The sequence below is a fragment of the Pholcus phalangioides genome, unplaced genomic scaffold (genome assembly GCF_987345545.1).
Source record: "Pholcus phalangioides strain wild (caught in Gottingen) unplaced genomic scaffold, Ppha-v1.0 ptg000007l_1, whole genome shotgun sequence".
NCBI lineage: Eukaryota > Metazoa > Arthropoda > Arachnida > Araneae > Pholcidae > Pholcus > Pholcus phalangioides.
Window position 1 is genome coordinate 12,085,995 of NW_028301600.1, and position 20,854 is coordinate 12,106,848.

Below are 20,854 nucleotides of genomic sequence, written 5' to 3' on the forward strand. Positions count from 1 at the left end.
TATGTAACGGGTGAATAATCTTATCGAGTCTGCCTGCGGACCACATATCCCATCGTCGCGAACAATAGGTTGAGAAACGCTGGATTATATCATTGAATATTTATTTTCAATGGCGAAATACATATCTTTTGGTTATAGTATCACTGTTGTTTAAAAAAGGTCATTCAAATATTTTTTTTAGATATTCTCGATCGATTGTTATTTTCGTCAAAGATGGTTTGATCCTCGATTGCGATTCAATAGTACGGAACTGAAGACACTGTCGATGGACTGGAAGTTTTTACAGAAAGTTTGGACACCGGATACTTATTTTTTGAATGGAAAAAGTTCCTACTTACATAAAGTGACTGTTCCAAACAAATTCCTTAGAGTTCGAAACGATGGTCAGTTAATGTATTCAATGAGGTAAATACAAGTCATAACGTTAGACGTGTTACTTTTTTTAAATAATAATTAACGTATGTTATTCTGCCTTTAATTATCATACCCATTCTTTTAAATGAGAAACTTTCGAAATGGAGAAAGAACATATTTTATGAAAGAGAATGCGTTATTCAATTGTGAAGACATTGGGGAAGTACATTAGTGTGTAGTTGTGCAACTGTAAGATAATTAACACAGTTAATTACCCTGATAGAAAAATAAGTTGAATATTGCGAATATCCGTACGTTTTAGGGTCGAGAAACAATAAAACTACGGATCGTGTCCATAAACATCGTTGTTCCTGAAGTTTGGAAAGTTCAGAAAAAGCTTACATTCTAGCGACAACAAAGAGTATATGAACGAAAGAAAAATCAATGAGGTACACACAAATACTTTTTCGGAAAAAAATCAAAAAAAAAAAAATCGCCGTTGAAAATCCGAATAATAAAAGATTTTACGGATGGACGGTGGATTAGAGTCAGTCCTTTTTGGAATGAACTATTTTATTTTGGATATTAGAACACAAGAGTAACTTTTACCACGCAGAAATGAAGGCAGAAATACTTAGAAAAATTTTACTTGAAATGGAAGGTTGAGTTTATTTGAACGAATTTATCATATAAGAAGGTTCACTGCGAAGTTTTCTTTGTACAGCGCTTGTGCAGTTTTTCGTCTAATTTATATCTTCTAGGCTTTATTAAACTTTTTATCCATATTATCTATTCAAAAAATAAATAATTTTTAAATAAATACTATTTGTTTTGTGGACGTACAGTGGAATTCGGAAAATCCAGCTTGTACCGGAAGGGCTGGCCGGATAACAGAAAAGCCAGATAAGCCGGAGTTCTATAAATGCTCACTTCCAACCCCCCCCCCCATACCATCAAAAATTCCATTTTAATACCAAAAACCGCTTCCATTCATATTTTGTGACCTCTTGGCATAGGTCTGTACTGTAAAAGTTTGTTATGCACTGTATGTTATTTGTGTAAAATTTATTACACAAAATGTAAGTCCAAAATTTTAATATTTTTACAAAGTTATGTAAATAGTTCTTATTTATCATTTATTATGTCCTTCTGCGCCTGTAAATAGTCATTACCTTATGTAAAAATGGAAATTGACGCATTCCTCTGCAAATATCGCCAATTTTGCAACAAATTTATTGACATTTGACATTTGACAGCTCCGATGATTTGGCGGCGTTATGGTACCAGAGACTAGGCCAGATAGTCGAGATTCTACTGTATACAAAACATGCATGTACTTGCATGATCCCTACAGTGCTTACTTTGTATGATCCATTACTTGCATAAGAAAGATGATTTAAGTCCATCAAGAATTCAGATGTTATATATACAGTCGATGCTCGTTATAGCGACCATTCCATTACAACGACCGGTAGAATAAATCCCAAACGTTTTCCTATAATGACTATCCTATACGTTTTCCTATAATGACTATCCTATACGTTTTCCTATAATGACTATCCTATACGTTTTCCTATAATGACTATCCTATACGTTTTCCTATAATGACTATCCTATACGTTTTCCTTTCGATATAACGACCCTCCCAATATAAAATCCGTTTCCGACGAGACGAAGGGGATCGTTATATCGAGCGTCGACTGCATATATTTTCTAAATTCCCAATGTCGTGTGTTCAGCATGCCCAGAAAGTCCTTATCATAATATGGTATTTTAATGTAAACTTATTTTTCAGAAAAAAGAAAATTATATTTTCCGCGAAACCCTATAGTCGTACCTAGAAAAAGCTTTTTCCTTGCAGTAATATGACAAAGAAAACATCACCGTACGAACAAAATTAAGGAAGATTTTTAATTTCAGACTTTGCGATAGATTTGACCTTTTTAATTAAACTTGCGGAATTTGTGTAAAAAATATACATCGAAAAATTTTTACACATTGACTTTTTCCCATTTCAATGCCACTTGCTATTATTACCCGCTTGTGGTTCACTAGAAAGTAAAATTATGTAACAATTTTGCGATATATCTGGTAACCAAAATTACGAATAAAATTAAGTGTTTTATGGAACTTTGAAGTGGTTGATCGAATTCTATTGACGATTTCTTCCTCAAAACAGTGCAATTTATCAATCATAATCACTCAATATATTAACATCAGACACCTGTTCGAAACCAATATCTCAATATCGTGTCACGAAGAAATTTAAATATTTTTCTGTTCGTGAACGATCCCTGAATCTCCTTTTAAACATTAAAATTTAATATCTAGTTCAAATTTAATTCTACTTCAAATTTAATTCTACTTCAAATTTAATTCTACTTCAAATTTAATTCTACTTCAAATTTAATATCTATTGGTCAATAAATATCTTATAACAATGGAACATGCTTTGTGTTACATATTCCTGAAAGAAAAATACTTTTTTTAATTACAACTTTGGAGACTAGGGCAACATATAAAAAGTTTAATTTTGCAATTTTGTAATGTTTTCTCGAAAATTGACATACATCTTATTCATATTATGAATATGCATAAACTTTTGTCACAATATGAATATTTAACACAAACATTTTGCAATCAAAAGATTTTCTTACGACCAATCGTTGAGAATAAAAACGCCTGGGTAATGACTTTCTGGACACGTTGTACACATTTAGTTTAGACAAAATTCTACCATGTCTTCAACACACGACAAAATAGTGTTTTCAATCAAAATTTTATTTATTTTTTCAGATTAACCATTCAAACAAATTGTCCCATGCACTTACGGAAATATCCATTAGACAAGCAGTCTTGCCCTTTAGTTATCGGCAGCTGTAAGTATACGTTGTTTCTAAGTAAGTACGAAAGCAGCAAAATAGTTTAATGAGAGAAATATTTACATATAAAATTAATTACTGGAGCTCATTGCATAAATGTTTCGTATTTTTTATTAAAATATAAGTATAACATCTGATATGCGATAATTTACTGAAGCGTGGAAATACGAAGCTTCGATGGAAGATAAAAAACCAAGATTAAAAAAAAAATCGTTTTAAATTATAAAGGATATTTAATTGCACTGTTTATATGTACCCAATAGCTGATGAAAATTTTGATAGCGCTTCTAAAACAAAAACTAACCTATGTTTAATCTTCTGAATTATTATCTGGCTCATTCTCATGCGTTTGTAATTAGTTTTAGATTTTTAATCATTTATTTTCTCTTAAATTTTCACCAGATTTACTTGATTGATTTGCATCATTCCACAACTTGATTTTCCATTATATAAAAATAGAAAATACTTATTTTTTATTTTTTTTTTATAAAATTGTACCAAAAACCACTGACAATTAAAATACATGAATTTTTTAGGTTTCTAAAAAATAATGTTATTTTTTTATTCTTCAGTTGCGTATACAGAAAATGATGTTCTGTATAAATGGAATGGGATTAAACCAGTTTCAGTTGCCAAAGATGTAACTCTCTCTCAGTATGACTTTCTTAATATAATTTTTAAGAATGAATCAGTTAGATCGAATAAAGGCCCAGGTAAATATTCTATTACTGTATGTCTTGAAATAAAAATTTCATTTTCTACTGATGTTTCATTAGTACCGTGAATATCATATACAGGGTGATTACAATTGAAGTTCCCGTAATCTTGTGTGTGTGAGTAGTTTTTCTACTACCACATTTTCAGGATATCTTAATAAGACCATGGGAGAGAGATCTATGCAATAAAAAATGGTTTAATTTTTTACCATCACATGAATAAGTGGAGCTTTCTTATTGAATTTTCCTTTTTTTCATGGTCCATATACAGTATATATCAAGTTTCGATGGAATACTTCCACCAGAACAGGTGCTACTAAGGTCTAAGTAGTGTCATTATACAGTGACGAGCGCTGCATAGAACTGAGTATGTGAGTAGGCCTATACTGAAACCACTCAGACCTATGTAGCGCCCGTTCTGGTGAACGTATTTCATTAGTATATACGCTATATGGACCATAGAAAAAAATTAATTAAAAAAATACACCAATTATTCACCTGTTGGTCAAAAATTGAATTATTTTCAATTGCATAAATCTCTCTGCCATTGTCTCATTAAGATATCCTGAAAATTTGTATTGTGATGAGAACGGGAACTTTAATCATAATCACCCTGTAGATGCTAGATATGAAGAGTTTATTATTTAAAGAACATTTTTTAAAAATTACAGGTATGCAGTCCAGTTTACTTGCAAGATTTGTTTTGAGTCGAAGAAGAGGATATTTCATTTTACAAATATATGCACCATGTGCCCTAATTGTTGGAGCTTCGTGGGTGTCCTTTTGGATCAACAAAAGTGACGCGCCCGGTCGTGTAGCTGTAGGTAAGCTTTATCGACAATTCATAAAAATCTTCCAAATTCAACGATTGTGCCGTTGATTTTTGCCATTAAATGTGATGCAATGGAAATTGCCAATTGTGCTACATTATAAAGGGTATGCAAAGTCCGTAAAAACTTTCAAAAATAATAAAAATTATAGAAAATAGTTTGGCAGCTGTGGTTATAAGAAGTAATATTGTTACAAGGAATTTTTTTTGATAGAGAGGAAAATACAGTAAAATCCGGGCTATCTCTGGCCTAATGTGAGGGAACTGCGGGAGGGAAAACAATCCAGATAGGCCGTTGTTCCAAAAAAATTATCACTTTCTACCCCCACCCATACCATCAGAAACATCATTTTAATACCAAAAACTTCTCCTATTCATATTTTGTGACCTCTTGGTATGGTCAGTACTTTATACATAAATGCAATGTACTTTGCACACAAATGTAATGTACTTTATATTCAAATGTAATGTACTTTATACACAATATATACATAATGTAAATGTTGGGTGTGTACTGTACTGTGCGTTTTAAAAATTAATTAATTAATTAAGTCCAGGAATATAAATATTGTTACGAAAATTATGCAAATAGTTTTTATTTATCATTTATTATGTCCTTCTGCACCTGTAAATAGTCATTATCTTATATAAAAACGGAAATGAATTCATTCCTCTGTAAATATCGCCAAATTGGCAACAAACTTAGCAAAGTTTGGCGACAGCTCCGATGATTTGGCAACGTCATGGCGTCCACAGACTAGACCGGATAGCGAGATTCTGCTGTAGTTATAAAAATCAACGTTAAGTAGCGTTGACAGAAACAAAATTATAACTGATATACAGGGTGCATACCTAACAACTCCCACCGCAAATTACTGGCAAACCTTTGACCTAAAAAGGCATACTTCCAGTTAGAAAAAGTATCCAAATTTCGTGTGGACTTCAGATACGTCATTCATATTGTAAGGAGTTGCATAATTATTAAAATGAACAAATAACTTTTTATGCGGAAACTATGTGCTCAAAAAACCCAATAAAAAGTTGTTGCCGTGTCTCTCTTGAGGCCAACAAAAAAAAATTACACGTTTTATATAATTTCCACGAACAATATTCGCTGAAATATTTTAATTCAAAAATCGGAGAAAAGTTGAGAAGAAAAAAACAGCATAAATATGAGGGGGAAAAGCGTTTTTCGTTATTTTCTAAGCTGCTTTTTTCCCACCCTAAAATTGACAAGTGGTGATAGAGCCTGGGAAGTGTATGATATTAAATGCGAAATCTTGTATGTTTGTGACGTGTTTGTTTCCCAACTTTTCTAAGATATTTCAGCGAATATTGCATCCAGAAAACGTCGAACTTTCTTTTTGGCCTCGGGAGAGACGGAGAAACAACTTTCTAATTGAATTTTGAGAACAGGGTGTCCGTATAAAAAGTTATTAAAATATAAAAAAATAACTATACCACCCCTTGCAATACGTATCTGCACATTTTATTCGCATATTTTCTCTTCAAGGAAGTATGACTCTGAAACCAACGGTTCGCCAGTAATTTGAGGTGCGAGCTGTTAGTTATGCACCCTGTATATACAGCGCAGTCCCGTTGCCAGAAATTTCGTCTGGAGGGCAACCACCTTCATTTCGGGGGGATGGGGAGGGGGGCAATGTGATAGAACAATAGATTTGGTCATCTTTTTCCTTTTTTTCGGTCATTTTCTCACATTTCGGGGGACAGACCTCCAAATCCCCCCTCCCCCTACGGCCTTGATACAGCGGACCCTGATAATCACCCTGACTGTGGTTATTGTAGGCAATACTACGTGTTCGTGTCTAACAAACCTTTTCGTAGCAAACTGGAATTTTTTTCTTTTATAATGTGTTACTCAGATGAATGAATAATTTGTCATTCAGTCTTTGGACTGAGCAATTTCAAGAGGATTGCACTCTTGAGATTTGTAATTGGTATACAGGGCGGTCATAAAATTTTTTGCCGATATACGAGCCCCTGGTGGCAGCATAAATCAACGAACGCTAAGAATTCGAAATATAGAGGTTTCGAAGTATGCGCTAAACTATGACGAGGAAAACAGAACTCACGGTTACGGTCGCAGCAACAAAATTTCAAAAAATTCAAATAGCAACACACACTGCCAAGTGATTGGTGCAGTGAAAAACCAAATGGCGTTAGAACAGTACCTGTAGCACCATAAACGCCGGCACAGGACGCAAAAAAAATAATGAAGGTCATACCAAAGGGTTGCTACACTAAACCTTTGGTGGAGGACTGCCTGCAGCAGTAACGTGATCACGTGATCTGCATTGTTTCCACACGTATCTCTCTGCGTCTAGCGCCAGCGTTTATCGTGCTACAAGTATCATTCGAGCGTCATTCGTTATTTTTTAATGCGCCGATCAGTTTCCAATGCATAAAAGCGAGTGTTGCCATTTGAATTTTTGTTGCTGTAACCCAGGCATCTTCAACCCGTTACGCGTCCCGTCCTCAAGTGCCCAGAATGCTCGATGCTCATGTCCTTTTTTGTGATCGCGAGCACTTGATCAACGCTGCAATTAAACACCCTCTTGTACAAATTACATTCGAGGATTGAAATCATCCTGATTTCTTGCATTCGTATGTTAAACTACTTGCCGTAAGGGTGCTCTTCTTTTGATGATAGGCGCAGGGGCAGGTGCTCGCGACTAGAAAAAGGTTGAAGACCTCTTCTGTAACCGTAACTGCGAAAGCTAGGTTTTTGTTTCTCTTCTCATTCTCGGGCTTGTACTCTGAAACACCTATATCTCGAATTTTATTCGCATTCTTTGATTTTTGCGGCTACTAGGGGCTCGTATATCGGCAAAGTTATTTTATGATCACACTGTATACGTCTTTGTTGAAAATACTTTTTTCTAATTACGTATTTTACTGTGTGGTTCAGTAATGTTTAAATCAGATCATGAAGATTAATATAAAAAAAAATATGTCTGAATCGTTCCATAAATAAAATGAACTTGATAAAAACTTCTGCAATGTTTGATATTTGTATATAGACGCATGTTTTTATATGTTTCACATAATTAACGAACATCGTATTTCCAGATGGAACTAAACGCTATTTTATTTTCAGTGCAAAAATATAAAATTTACTTTTTATTTGTAAATAGGTGCCACTACAGTACTCACTCTAGTAACGATGGGATTTGGTGGAAGATCTTCACTGCCACGAGTTGCGTACGCGACGGCAATTGACTGGTTTGTTATCATGTGTTTCACATTTGTGTTCGCTGCTATGGTGGAATACGCATGCGTTAATGTAGTTGACCGTAACGACATGGTAATGCTGCAGAAGAAGCTTTTGATGCAAGCTCAACAGGAAGAGCATGAAAGGCGTCAAGTAATCATTCTTTCAATGGTTTCGAGTCAATGATTTTAATCCTGTGATACGGTGATCTCCCACTTATACACTCATATTTTTAAGTTTTACTCAGTGTTTAAGACGATTTTCTGCCCTTCCGGCCAAACATATAGGAGAATTATAGCCCACTATTTTTTTATTTCATCATTCTTGTCGAACCACGGTCATTTTCTGCACACGAGGGCTAATTTGACCGGGACCTACAATTTATTGCCGATTTCGAACGGAAGCCTTTTTTTCTATACTCACCGTGAGATTGGTGTGCTAGCCCCTCGATGTGGGACTCCCTGCGGTAGTAATTTTTTTTGTGGTCATGTCGCCTTTTCTGTTCTACCCTTGTGTCAGGAAAGTTTCTGACCAAGAAAAACCGGGTATCGAACTCGCGACTACTCTAAACATCTTTTGGTCCTTTAGGCATTTATCTTATCTACCTGGACTACTGCAACCCATTTTTTTTTCATCTGTACGACTGCTGACGTACCTCTCAGTTATGAGTAACTGAACATTTTTATTTTTTGTTTTTTTCCCCCAAAAAGGCCTAAAAAATTGTAAAAAATTCAAACTGCTGAACAGAAAACAAATCATATTCTTCAGGAAATTTTAATGACTTTGAGATATATAGGGCTGCTGATTCCGAATCTAGCTTTGTTTTTCTCAAATTGGCTGTAGTTTTTGATGTAAAATGGGAATTAAATTTCAATGGGGGTAATACATGAGCAGCATACAAATGTTGAGAGTATGCATTATCTCAAAAAGCTAGAGTCAATTCAGAAAAATCAATGCCAGATTCGGAATGAGTTCCCCAAAACGACTCTGCAATGACTGAAATATCTTCACCAATGATTTACTGTACTAATTTTAACGCACTATTTCAATGTGATATGCACGTTGCTCGTGTATTACGATTGAAACTTAATTTTCATTTTATCTTAGAAACTAGAGCTAATCTGACAAAACCAATGCAAGATTCGAAATTAGCGATCCAAAATCATCCTCAAATCAATGAAATTTTTTGGAGAACAAAATCAGTGTTGAGCAGTGTTATCAATCAATGAAGAAGCTATGATCGCTAGCTACATTTTCTATATTTATGCCAAAGACTGTAGTCTCTTGTTTCCTTGCATTAAATTGCTGTTTACGACTGATTAGTTACCCATCGGAGTAGGTTCTTTGAGGTTCTTCTGCAGTCCGTACACCTCACGGTTGAATTCTAAAATTCATCACAAAACTCTATCCAGAGGGGCTCATCTCAGTATTAATAACCCATACTACTCAACGGGTTCTAAGAATTTTGCCTGATGGGTAGGAGAGTTGAACTGATGTGATTACAGAATCGTGATAGAAATAATAAGTCGCGATCAATAGCAAGTGTTTCAGAAAGGTGAGATTTTTTTTTTTCCGTGAGAGATTGTATTTCGAGTATGCCTACTCATTTCGGCCTGTACCAGATTTGCTGTTTCGAAACGAGTAAATGAAAGAAGTCAATTTCATTCAAAAAGAACGAATGAAAGTTTGACGGTAACTAATTTAAGAAAAGTATAAAATATCACGAGGAAATGCACGGTCCCAACGATGCAGAGACCGATGCCTTAAATTACCTATCGATAGGTAATTTGAAAAACATTCTCACGAAATCTATAAAAGCTTTAGAAGAGTGCTAGAAACTAATATCTACATACAACTTCACAAACTCTCTCTGATGCGACTGTCTTAAAACAGTACAAACTTCAAAGACGATGTTCCGAGGTAGACGGCAAGAAAAAAGTATCCGCTTTTGAAAGTTACTTCAAATAAATTACAAATGTAATACAGTAATATTGTAATCACGGGGAAATATTGTATTTCACATTGAAACAAAGTATGGGTATTCCTGAAATATTGTTTTCGTATACTTTAAGAATAAAGCTAATACCTATATTTTACTTTGATGTACAGTAGAATTTCACTATAACGGACCTCGCTTATAACGGACAACTAAAAAAATTGTAAGATTTTCATCTGACGAGTTTAAAACTCGTCTTAAATATCTAAAAAAAGTATTAGCTCGTTAAAAATGCTCGCATTTCCAAGCAAACGATTAAACATCAATCATTGTTAAGTTTTGCGTAAATATGGATGTGCTGCTCGCCAGCTAGAAAAATTGAAATTAAATGCAGTATATACGTACACATCTTTTCAACCTATGTTGAAGGCTGTTTTTTATTTGATATATAGTAAACACTTTCTACAGCTAACTACTGTACTTTCATTGATATACACCCTGCAGCATTTTACCTTTTATTATACTTTACTTATATTACCGGACTTTCATTATAACGGACATCCTTCAGCGCCTATTTGTCTGTTATAACGAGATTTTACTGTACTTGAATCTACCAATTTTCATGTTATATGCAGGGTAGTTACAAAATACCTTTGCCGATATACGAACCCCAAGCAGCCCCGAAAATATGACCAATGCAAATGTAATTCGAGATATTTGTGTTTCAAAGTATGCGCTCGAGAATGAATGAAAAAGTAATAACTCTGGCTCTCACGGTTACGGTTACAGAAACAAAATTTCGAAAACTTCTTATAGCAATGCTTACTTTTATGCGTTGCAAACTGATTGGCATAGTGAAAAAACCGTGAATGGCGTTAGAACGGTACTTGTAGCATGTGACGATACCGCCGGCGCTAGACGCAGACAAAGAAACATTTGGAAACATCCAATGCAGATCACATTACTGTCGGAGTAAGTTCCCCGCCGATTGGTTAGTGCACTAAAATCCTTGGTGAGATCTTTTTCTTTTCTTGCGGCTTGCGCTGGAGTTTATGTTGCTACAGAAGTCGTTCTAACGTCATTTATGCTTTTTCACCGCGCCGATTACTTACCAACGCATGAAAGATAGTGATGTTATTTGAATTTTTCAAAATTTTGGTACTGTGACCGTAAGCTAGGGTTTTGTTTATTTTGTCATTCGGGAATGCAGATTCTGAAACACCTATATCTCAAATTTCATTGCCATTCGTTGATTTTTCTGCCGTTAAGGACTTGTGTATCGCCAAAGTTATTTTATGACCACCCTGTATATTTTTAGGTGATTTTTTTGAACGATATGCGTATCTCACTTTGAACGAATTTTCTTTCCTTGTCTTTCACCGACACGTATGCGAGAGATCACTGTATCAAGTTAAAAAAAAAAAAAATCTGGATCTATTTTGTATTTACATTACATTTTATGTATCATTTCCAGAGGAATGATACTCAAAGTGACCAAAACGAAGATGTAACCAGCATAATATTAGAAACCAGAAACTGCGATGCTCCTCAAAGAAATGGACATTTTCGGAGATTTTATAAATTTCGCCGGAAGGATCGGAGACGATACAATGAAATTCCTACTCACAGCCGAAGGGAAATCAATGAAGAAACCGTTGGAGAACGTGGAAGCAGAATAGACTCGTATTCGAGAATAATGTTTCCATGTGCTTTTGCGTCGTTCAATGTTCTGTATTGGACATTTTATCTTTACACTATAGACGATGAGATTCCTCTAGATAATTCGCAGAATTAGAACGCAGTTATTTGATTTTTTTTTTTAATATAATTGTTAAGGTAAATGTGATAAATGCGGTTATCGGGTATTGTGCATAATCGCCGAGAATTTTAAAGTTCGATACATTTCCCTAAATTTATCACTTTTACCGGCGATTATGCATAGTTACCCAAGCGTCGTTGGTAAACTTAATAAGTACTAAAAACTATTGCTTTTCCGGATGCTATGCATAATACTCAAGCGTCGCGTCGTTGGTAAACATGATAATTCGTACAATATGATATACTATACATGATAATTGGAGCCCGGATAATTAAATTTGGATAATCAAATGCCGAAAATAGGAATTTATAATTAATATAAGAGAAAGGAAAAATGACTAAAAGGTAAGGTATTAAGGGGCCGAAAGCCAGCTAATATTTTTACCAGCCAATGTTTTATAAAAATTTTGTGTTGCACTTTTCTTCGTCTACTGTTACCATATTAGTTAATAATTACTGCATTATTACCCAAGTTGCATTGATTTCAAGCCAAAAATAAAATGTTAGTGGTTCGTCAAAATTAGTTAAATTCCAGGCGACCATTACCAGACGCGGTGTCTGTGTAGAGAAAACAGAAAATTACCTGTGGAGCTTCTTCGGGTTACGAATAATTCTCGTTTATTTGTTGTATTATTTAAAAATTAATTGCCATTTTTATAGTTGAAACACTTTGCTCGAAAACCTTGATTTATTGTTGTAAAAAAATTTACCTCTATTTTATTTTATTTATATTACCACTTATGAAGGAATCTTTCAAGTGCGGGGCCCTGTGTGGCCACACCCGTCGCACAGCTTGAGGGTGTCTCGGTTTAATTTCATCGAATAATATATAACTATACACGTAAAACAACTTGCCATGGTTGTTTCGCAGTGCATTTAGGGTGTAAAAAAGCAAAATGGGCTCCAGAGCCCTGTTTGCTCCTACTCAGCCTTGTGTGACAAATGACAATAACTGCTGACCTCTTGGGACAATCATCGGTTAGCTATACATATAGGTTGCAGTCCAATGCTAGAAAAAAATGTTGGCTGCATCTCCAGGCGTGTCTAACCTTCGAAAACGCTCTGATATCTGTGTCAGACGGGGAGCGGGGTGCGTCTGGTAGTAAAGTTAAATCCAATGCCTGAGCAAGATATGCTATGTGAAGCATGAACAGAAACAAACTTTTCTCAAACATATATAGTCTGTGTTTGAAACAAAAATATTCATGTCTAAAGCCGGCATTACACTATAAAATTTTGATAAAAGTTCGTTTATAAAACTTGAAAAATGCAACCAATAGTGGATCAGTTAAGTTCACTGGAATGTAACAGATGTGCTTATTGTTTACATTTTTCAAGTTTTATAAAATAATTTTTATCAAGCTTTTATAATGTAATACCTGCCTTACTCCATCCAGTCGAGGCAAAGATAATTCATGGCAAAGACAAGTTTCCTATCTCTCAGGCTCCTTTCTTATGATAATTAATTAATTATAACAGTTGGACATTTAAAAAAAGAGAAGTTATTTTGTTATACAGAAGTTATACAGAATATGACCTCTGAAATTTACGCAGAAACTTGAAACAATCACAAAATAAGCATTTATGGCAGGAAAAATTCAAAACAAGCATGTTTACAAGGGCATGTTACAAGGGCATGTTTACAAATAGGCAAGAAAAGGCATTTTGTGGCATTTTGTCTGAACTTACGGGCTCTAATGATAATTCATACATATATTCTATCATTATATCGGGGTGCGATCTTAAAATTTATTATCATTACATCGGGGTGCGATCTTAAAATTTATTATCATTACATCGAGGTCCAACTATATTCATCACAAATACTATAGACTCATTTGGATTTTTTTTTCATATTTATCAAATTCACCGATTGCACTAGGGTATTATGCATAATCTTCGGTAAAAGTGATATTTTTTTTAGCATATGCATAATGTATTACTAATGCATAACAACCAGTTATGATGTATAATAACCAATTTTTCACATTTTTACTGTAACAATCATTATTATAATTATTATCGTTCTCAGAATACTTGGATGTATTTCTGCACACACAGGGGGGTATATATATATATATACATATATTGTATTTTTTAAAAATATATTTTCGAATATGCGGTAAGTATCTGTAGGAAATCGGCGTTGAACAAAACTCTTCATAAAAGAAAAATAACACAAAGAACAAAACACAGAACGAAACAAAACTGAGACACGAAATACACTATTTACATGTTTAGCTTGTGCAATTTTTCAGTCGGATTACACTGAATCAAGTCCCCATATTCACACACAAGTTACTATTTTATTACTTGTCTCTGAAAAAAAAAAATGTTTATTTACCGTCAATGTTGAATCAATATTTGAAATTATTTCGGGAAGATACATATTTTGAGTGTCTATTGCTGTAATTTCTGTAAACTTTTATCATGTATTTTTGATATTCAAGACAATCTCGGTTTTTTCTTCGTGGAGTTTTAATTCTGGCTGGGTCTGGTTAATTAGAAAATGGACGTTAAATATTGTGATATTTAAAGCTCTTATCAACGAGTTTCTATTAATTAAACACTATATATATTAGAAAAAACGTTACCGTGTGAAAGTTCTCACATTTGTTTTATCAACTCATGCAACTATTTATTTCACGTGATTGAAGTATATATTCACTAAAGTACGTGCTAATCATCATTGCTTGATAATAATCATTTTCATTATTACGTTGTATCTTGCTTAGAGTAACCATGGAAGTTGAAATAATCGTCATTTTAAAGTATGCACTGGTGCTGACATTTTTTGGTGCATTTTTATAGTTTTCGTTCATAACGTATCCGACTACCTTGAAAACGTCATTTTGGATGAAAAAATATCGATTTCTGTTTATTTTTTTATGAATGCTGTAATCCTCTGTTTATTGCAATTCCAATACAGGCCTTGTTTTGTTTATATGACGCTCATAATAGAAGTTACGTTCACTTTAGTGTTGTGTTTTTACATACAATTAATCCGTGATTAAAAACTTTAAACGCGTTTTACGAAGAATGCTATTTTTGACATTTTACTTGAGTTTGAAATATGATTTCTAAAACTATTTTCATTATATTGTAACGAAATCATAATATAATATTTTGATATATATTGTTGAGGTTATGAAACAAAATCTAAGGTCTATTACATATATTAGTCTAATTACAGTGTTTTATAGACGATATATAAGGAGAAAATTTCAACGTACATTAACAGATTTGAGTGTAACTCATGAGCATACCATACAATCCTTTATATTTTAGTTCGTAACCTATCTGAATGTACTTTCAAAATAACAAAGCATTCCATTCATAGAACTTTTTGCAATCGTGTTTCGAATATCAAAAAATTCCTTAAAATTTGACATAAAAATGACTTTTTCATGACATTTAGGTAGTCCAAAATGTATTATTGTTTGCTCCATTTTGGGACACTTTCTATCCAAAAATGTCATTTAAGTTCACACTACAGCACAATTTTACAGAAAAGTGCTCTCGAACGTAGTCGGATACCTTAATGTCACAAAAATAAGAAGCATATTTGATTTATAAATTCTTTTATAAAAAAAATGTAACAATAATAAACATATTTCAATGTAAATTGTATCACTTTATTTTTCATGATTATTCTGCATATCTTGAACTCATATGTAAAACGTAAGAGAAATATTAAAGCATTTTATGATTACAGTGAACTGAATTTTAAAGAGGTTTATGTTTTTCTCAATGCCTGCATTTAACTTTCAGTGAACAATAACGTATGCAGTACGTAAAATGATGAAAAATGCAATTCTGTGCGGTTACGATAATAATCATGCTGAAACACATTGATACAGTTACTCTGTAAGGCAGCTGCAACATCAGTAACAATATATCCATAGATTTATCAACAACGGAAATTATTTTACACATCTCATGGAAAACTGCCAAGATTTTCTGTGTTTCGTAGGCTTTATCAATTTTTTATGAAGAATTCCAGAGAACATTCTTTTGTGAAAGTTGTTTGGTTGTTCCAGAAACGTACAAAAATGGTAGAAAACGTCAAATGAAATTATCGCATGTGATATGAACGCGTGTGGTGGTACATTTATTTATTATTTTTTATCCAGTTTTTCCTTGCTTTACAGATACAATTAGAAAGATTACAATTCTAAGTGGGAATGATTTTATATTTAATCGTTATCTCGATACTCGTGTTTTCATTTGTCAAATAATAAGAAAAATATGATCTTCCATGTAGCTTAAAACTGATATTTCTTGTTCACCGATCGCGTTTTCATGTTCTTTTAGATATTTTACGTTCTTTGCTATCAAATTTTTCTGGGCTAAAAGGAAAGATGTTTCTAATATTCTCAATTTCGACTAATTACATAAACTCCAATGATTTGAAACTGGCATGTTTATGAATGTAAAGATGTTTTTATACAAAAAATGTTCAGGAACACCAAACAAATCATTATTAACAGCAATGAAATTATTTTTTTTGAGAAAAAAAATTGTTTTCATCCAACTACCCAACATTTCCCGGTCATCCAACAAGTACAAACACGTTCTTCTTATCACCGAATAATATTTTTGAAAATAAAATACACATGATTACACCTAATAACAAAATCAGTCGAGTTACACATTATAATGAACTCATATTTTTGACGTCAACATCGTGTATCTTGGTGCGAATATAAAATGATATGTAAGCATTCTTAAACCGTGTTATCCATTACCGTCACGGGTATAAGCAAACTATTTATTGGATTTTTAAAAAAAAAAAAAGGAAAGGTTCCCGCTTTTTAGGTATAATCAGATCACAGTATATCTGAAACTGAAAAGGTTGTTGAATATTTTCGTTCCGGTGTCATTCAAATGTAACTATAACTAGACAAATGGCACCGCTGAGATTAACTGAAATACATATACCGGATCACCAAGTGTCATTCATTAGAAAGATAAATGTTGTCTGATGAGGTTCATGAGGGCCGACCGGAACACTGTAATTGCGCAATCCACTGAACAAACGGACCAGGGAGATACCAGCTTTTTTCTTAAAAATCAAAGTAGTAGCAAACCTTGTTGTGTACAGCACTCCCAAGCAGGTGTATAGTCTCTGCACCTAAGAAACGAAGTTGATTTGGTGCAATAGACTAACAGTTTGCAAAACGCTATCACAAAATTAGGTCTCTTCTGATTAGCAAAGGGCTGCTTGCTGAGATGAGTGGCCTTTCCTTCTGCGTTTAATAAGTGATAGTTTTGTATCCTGGGGAAAAATATCCGAGAACGAGATTCTGTAACCATTGCTGGAAGAATACAAGCTGTTTAATAGTATTGTTATTTATTTAAGCAATTTTACTGTGAGATTTTCTAGGTTCACTGACGCTTCTGGAACCTACTTTCAACCGGTATGATTATGACTTCATCTTTATAAATCCCCTAGACCTATCGCTAATATCACACGTTTAGGATATGCTTTGAGGTGAATTTCAGGTGAATCCCAAAAATAGCCCGAGTGGTGCAGTGGTAAGATATTCGCCACCACCACGGACGCTGCCGTCAAGTCTGCGAATTTGTTCCTGGGGTAAGACATATTTAAAAAGTTCTTTGCCTACCAAACCTGAGACGACCACCGATACATAGCGCTTTCGTTCCCTACCTTACTCAATCGGTAGTAAATTGTACGCTGATATGACTTGAGTTGTGTGTGGTGTGCGGTAAAGTAGTTGTACCCTCGTAAAAATGACACTGGATAAGTTTACCGTCTCAGAAATTTGTAGCAGGTTTTAACAGAGGTATGCAGACAGTTTTGTTTGTAAAAACGTGATCCTTGCGAGAGATCCGTTGTATCTGTTCAGGGCATTCGTTAGCGATATTAGACATCCTTGACCAAAGACCTGCACAGCTGAAAGCTGGCGTGCTAATAATAATTATTATTATTTATTAGTATACGTATAATTACCAATTAAGTTATTTACTTAAAGGATCATTTGGATTTATTTCAAATCATTCACACATATTTTGGCTTGTATGTGCTCTTCTAGGCTAATACGATGTTTTACATATCCTCAATGTTTATTTTCTTGCATATATATTTCCAAACATATTAGAACATAATGTATTATTAACACTTTCCACGCATGATAAAATTGCGTGACCTCAATGTAATTGAAGTAAAATTGATTCGAAATAAAGGAAACAGTTCAATTCATAAAATGAGGCAAAAGATTGAGATTTATTTGGCTCAACCGTATTTAAAATTCAAATTCAGAAAAAATTAAAAAAAAATTATTCCATAGACCAAGTATGGGTATTAATGGATATCAAATATTTATCCTCATTTTATGAACTGTACAGTTTCCTTTATTTTGAATCACTTTTATTCAATTACATTGATGCCATGCTATTTTTCATGCGCACAAGATGACAATATATAAAAAAATGCATGTTCTTTTAATGGTTGAAACTTTGCAAAATAAATATGTAACGGTATTAAAGATATGTGAAACATTGTATTGACATAGCATAGCAGAAACAATCAAAAATATATCTAAAGTATTTTAAATTAATCAATGGATAATCTTTAAATCATACTTCTACTAGAGCATAGTTTTTTAGTCTTTTTTGACCATGCTAAAGGATATGAGATTCTTAAATTTAAAAAATAATCCATGAAATAAAAATTTCAACATTTACCATCATTTAAAAAAATACAAAATAAATTTAAAAAAATAAATACAATTAATATAATATGGGGGAAAATACCATCATTTTGGTCTTGCCACTATAGTTTAAAAATCTTAAAAATTCTTACATGATTTCAGTAGCACTTAGGAAAATGTATTGGACTACTTGACATACGCATAACTGTATACAATATACTGCATACTTACTGTGCGTAGTATACAATATACTGCATACTTACTGTGCGTAGTATACAATATACTGCATACTTACTGTGCGTAGTATACAATATACTGCATACTTACTGTGCGTAGTATACAATATACTGCATACTTACTGTGCGTAGTATACAATATACTGCATACTTACTGTGCGTAGTATACAATATACTGCATACTTACTGCATAGTATACAATATACTGCATACTTACTTGCATAGTATACAATATACTGCATACTTACTGCTTTACCGCACACCAACTCTGGTCATATCGTCATGCAGAAATTTACTACCAATCGTGTTGGGTCGGAAATCTTTCTAGATCAGTGTTGCTCAACCGCCGGGCCCTGACATCATTCTTACCGGGCCGTGGGTAATTAGCCGTTTCCTTTTTCCTCATTCATTTTCTGTTGGTTGTGTGTTTGACTGGGCTTTCAACTCACAAAAATGAATGAAACCGGGCCGCGGGCTCGCAAAAAGGTTGAGAACCTCTAGAGAATCTCTCTCTCATGATATACTTCCGTACTCGTCTTGAGCATGGAGGGGACTTAACGAGAGCATATAGAGAAGGAGCCACATATCAATGGTCCCCTCAGGTCCAGTAGGCAAAGAAATTATGCGTGTCCTTTCTCTGGATCAAACCTGCGGACCTGACGGTAGCCTTAACGGTGGCAGACGAGCATCTTATCCCACTGCACACTTACAATATGACAAAAACAAGTACTATCATACACACTCACATGGGTGAGCACATGACCTATATTTTCACATAACTATGTTACTTATAAACTAAAATACGGTGATTATGACAATAAGTATGCCTAATATTCATCTGACATACAGGGTGATAAGCAATTTCCGGATGTTGTTGACATTTGCATTTTTTGCATCTTTTGCATTTTTCTGCTTATTGTCACTGTTTTGGCATTTTCAGGATATTTTTTTCAATTTTTAAAATTTTTTAACTATGGAAAAGGATTGAAAAATTACATGAATAATGATTGCATTAAGCACTTATGACAGAAAAAATATGCTTGAATTTCTTTGAAAATACAATAAAAGATACTTTTTGGCTTTCTAACCATGGTCATACACAGGATTTTCTCGGGGGGGGGGGGGGGTTCATTTTCCATTTTCACTGCAAAAGACCCCTACCCTCCAGGCGGGGTGCATGTGTGGTGTAGCAGTAGTAGGTAGGGCCTCCAAAAAATCTCTCGGGGATCCATGATGTTCTTAAGTCAGCCACCTCGTTGGGCAGTTTGCCTGTTGTGGTGTTGTATTTGTATTTGTATTAGTCACAGAACACGTCCACACTCGTATACAAAAACACGCAATACGTGTCCTGCAACTTGTCGCTCGACAAATCGAGCGATTGGTTATGCGACTTGGTATATGACTATCGGCACATGGCCTAAGAATCATCTAAGGCCTCCCCACGAGCAGGAGCCCTGTCAAGCCCCACTCTTGTGGGGGCGGTAACGCCAGTGAAACATGAATGACATATCTGAATACTACACGTTATTTGGATACTTTTTCTAATTGGAAGTACTGTGTGCCTCTAGGATCAACGGTTCGCCAGTAAAATGTCATACGCCCTGTTACCTATGCACCGTGTATATATTTGATTTCCAATATTTCAATCGTATATTTACCCGATTGTCATACAACAGAAACAAAATTTTTGTCCTTCGCAATTTTATTTAGTGTAGGGAGATTATAAGAGTAATTTGTTAATTATTCAAATCGAAAACGAAATTGTAACAGAACGAAAAATCAAAATTTCAAAAATTACCCGAGAAGATAGAAATGATTTTTTTACCAAGTATACACTCTCCGAATTGCCTGTAACTTGTATACTAAATTTATTGATTAAAAAATGAGAGAAATTGCGTCTGTTTTCCTGTGCTGCCATCTACATTGTACTTTTAGCGGCATTATTTTTCGGGAAAGAGAGAGATTATACTACACAAGTATTCTCATTTTTTATTCTTAAATGAATTGTCACATGAATACAGTTTCATCTGGCATTTCCCAAGAAAAAGCCTAAACGTCATACAGCTGCATACGCATCACATCATACGATAAACGTATGAACTCGTTAAAACAGTTTGCGTAAAATCTTTTACTTTCAAGTAATTACTTAACCGGTCCACAGATTGTGTATTAGGCAG

General features: G+C 34.0%; 1 protein-coding gene across 3 annotated transcripts in view; it reads left to right on the top strand.

The window, feature by feature from the left end:
• LOC149084919 (gamma-aminobutyric acid receptor subunit alpha-2-like) overlaps window positions 1-14,799 on the top strand; it is a 97,047-nt gene extending 82,248 nt beyond the window's left edge. For all 3 annotated transcript variants that reach the window (XM_089232657.1, XM_089232658.1, XM_089232656.1), the window contains exons 4-9: window positions 182-405; window positions 3,151-3,233; window positions 3,809-3,949; window positions 4,624-4,776; window positions 7,937-8,166; window positions 11,424-14,799. In XM_089232657.1, the coding sequence (XP_089088783.1) occupies window positions 182-405; window positions 3,151-3,233; window positions 3,809-3,949; window positions 4,624-4,776; window positions 7,937-8,166; window positions 11,424-11,744 (1,152 nt within the window). In that variant the 3' untranslated portion in view covers window positions 11,745-14,799. The remainder of the gene's footprint in view (window positions 1-181; window positions 406-3,150; window positions 3,234-3,808; window positions 3,950-4,623; window positions 4,777-7,936; window positions 8,167-11,423) is intronic.
• Window positions 14,800-20,854: the final 6,055 nt, after the last annotated feature.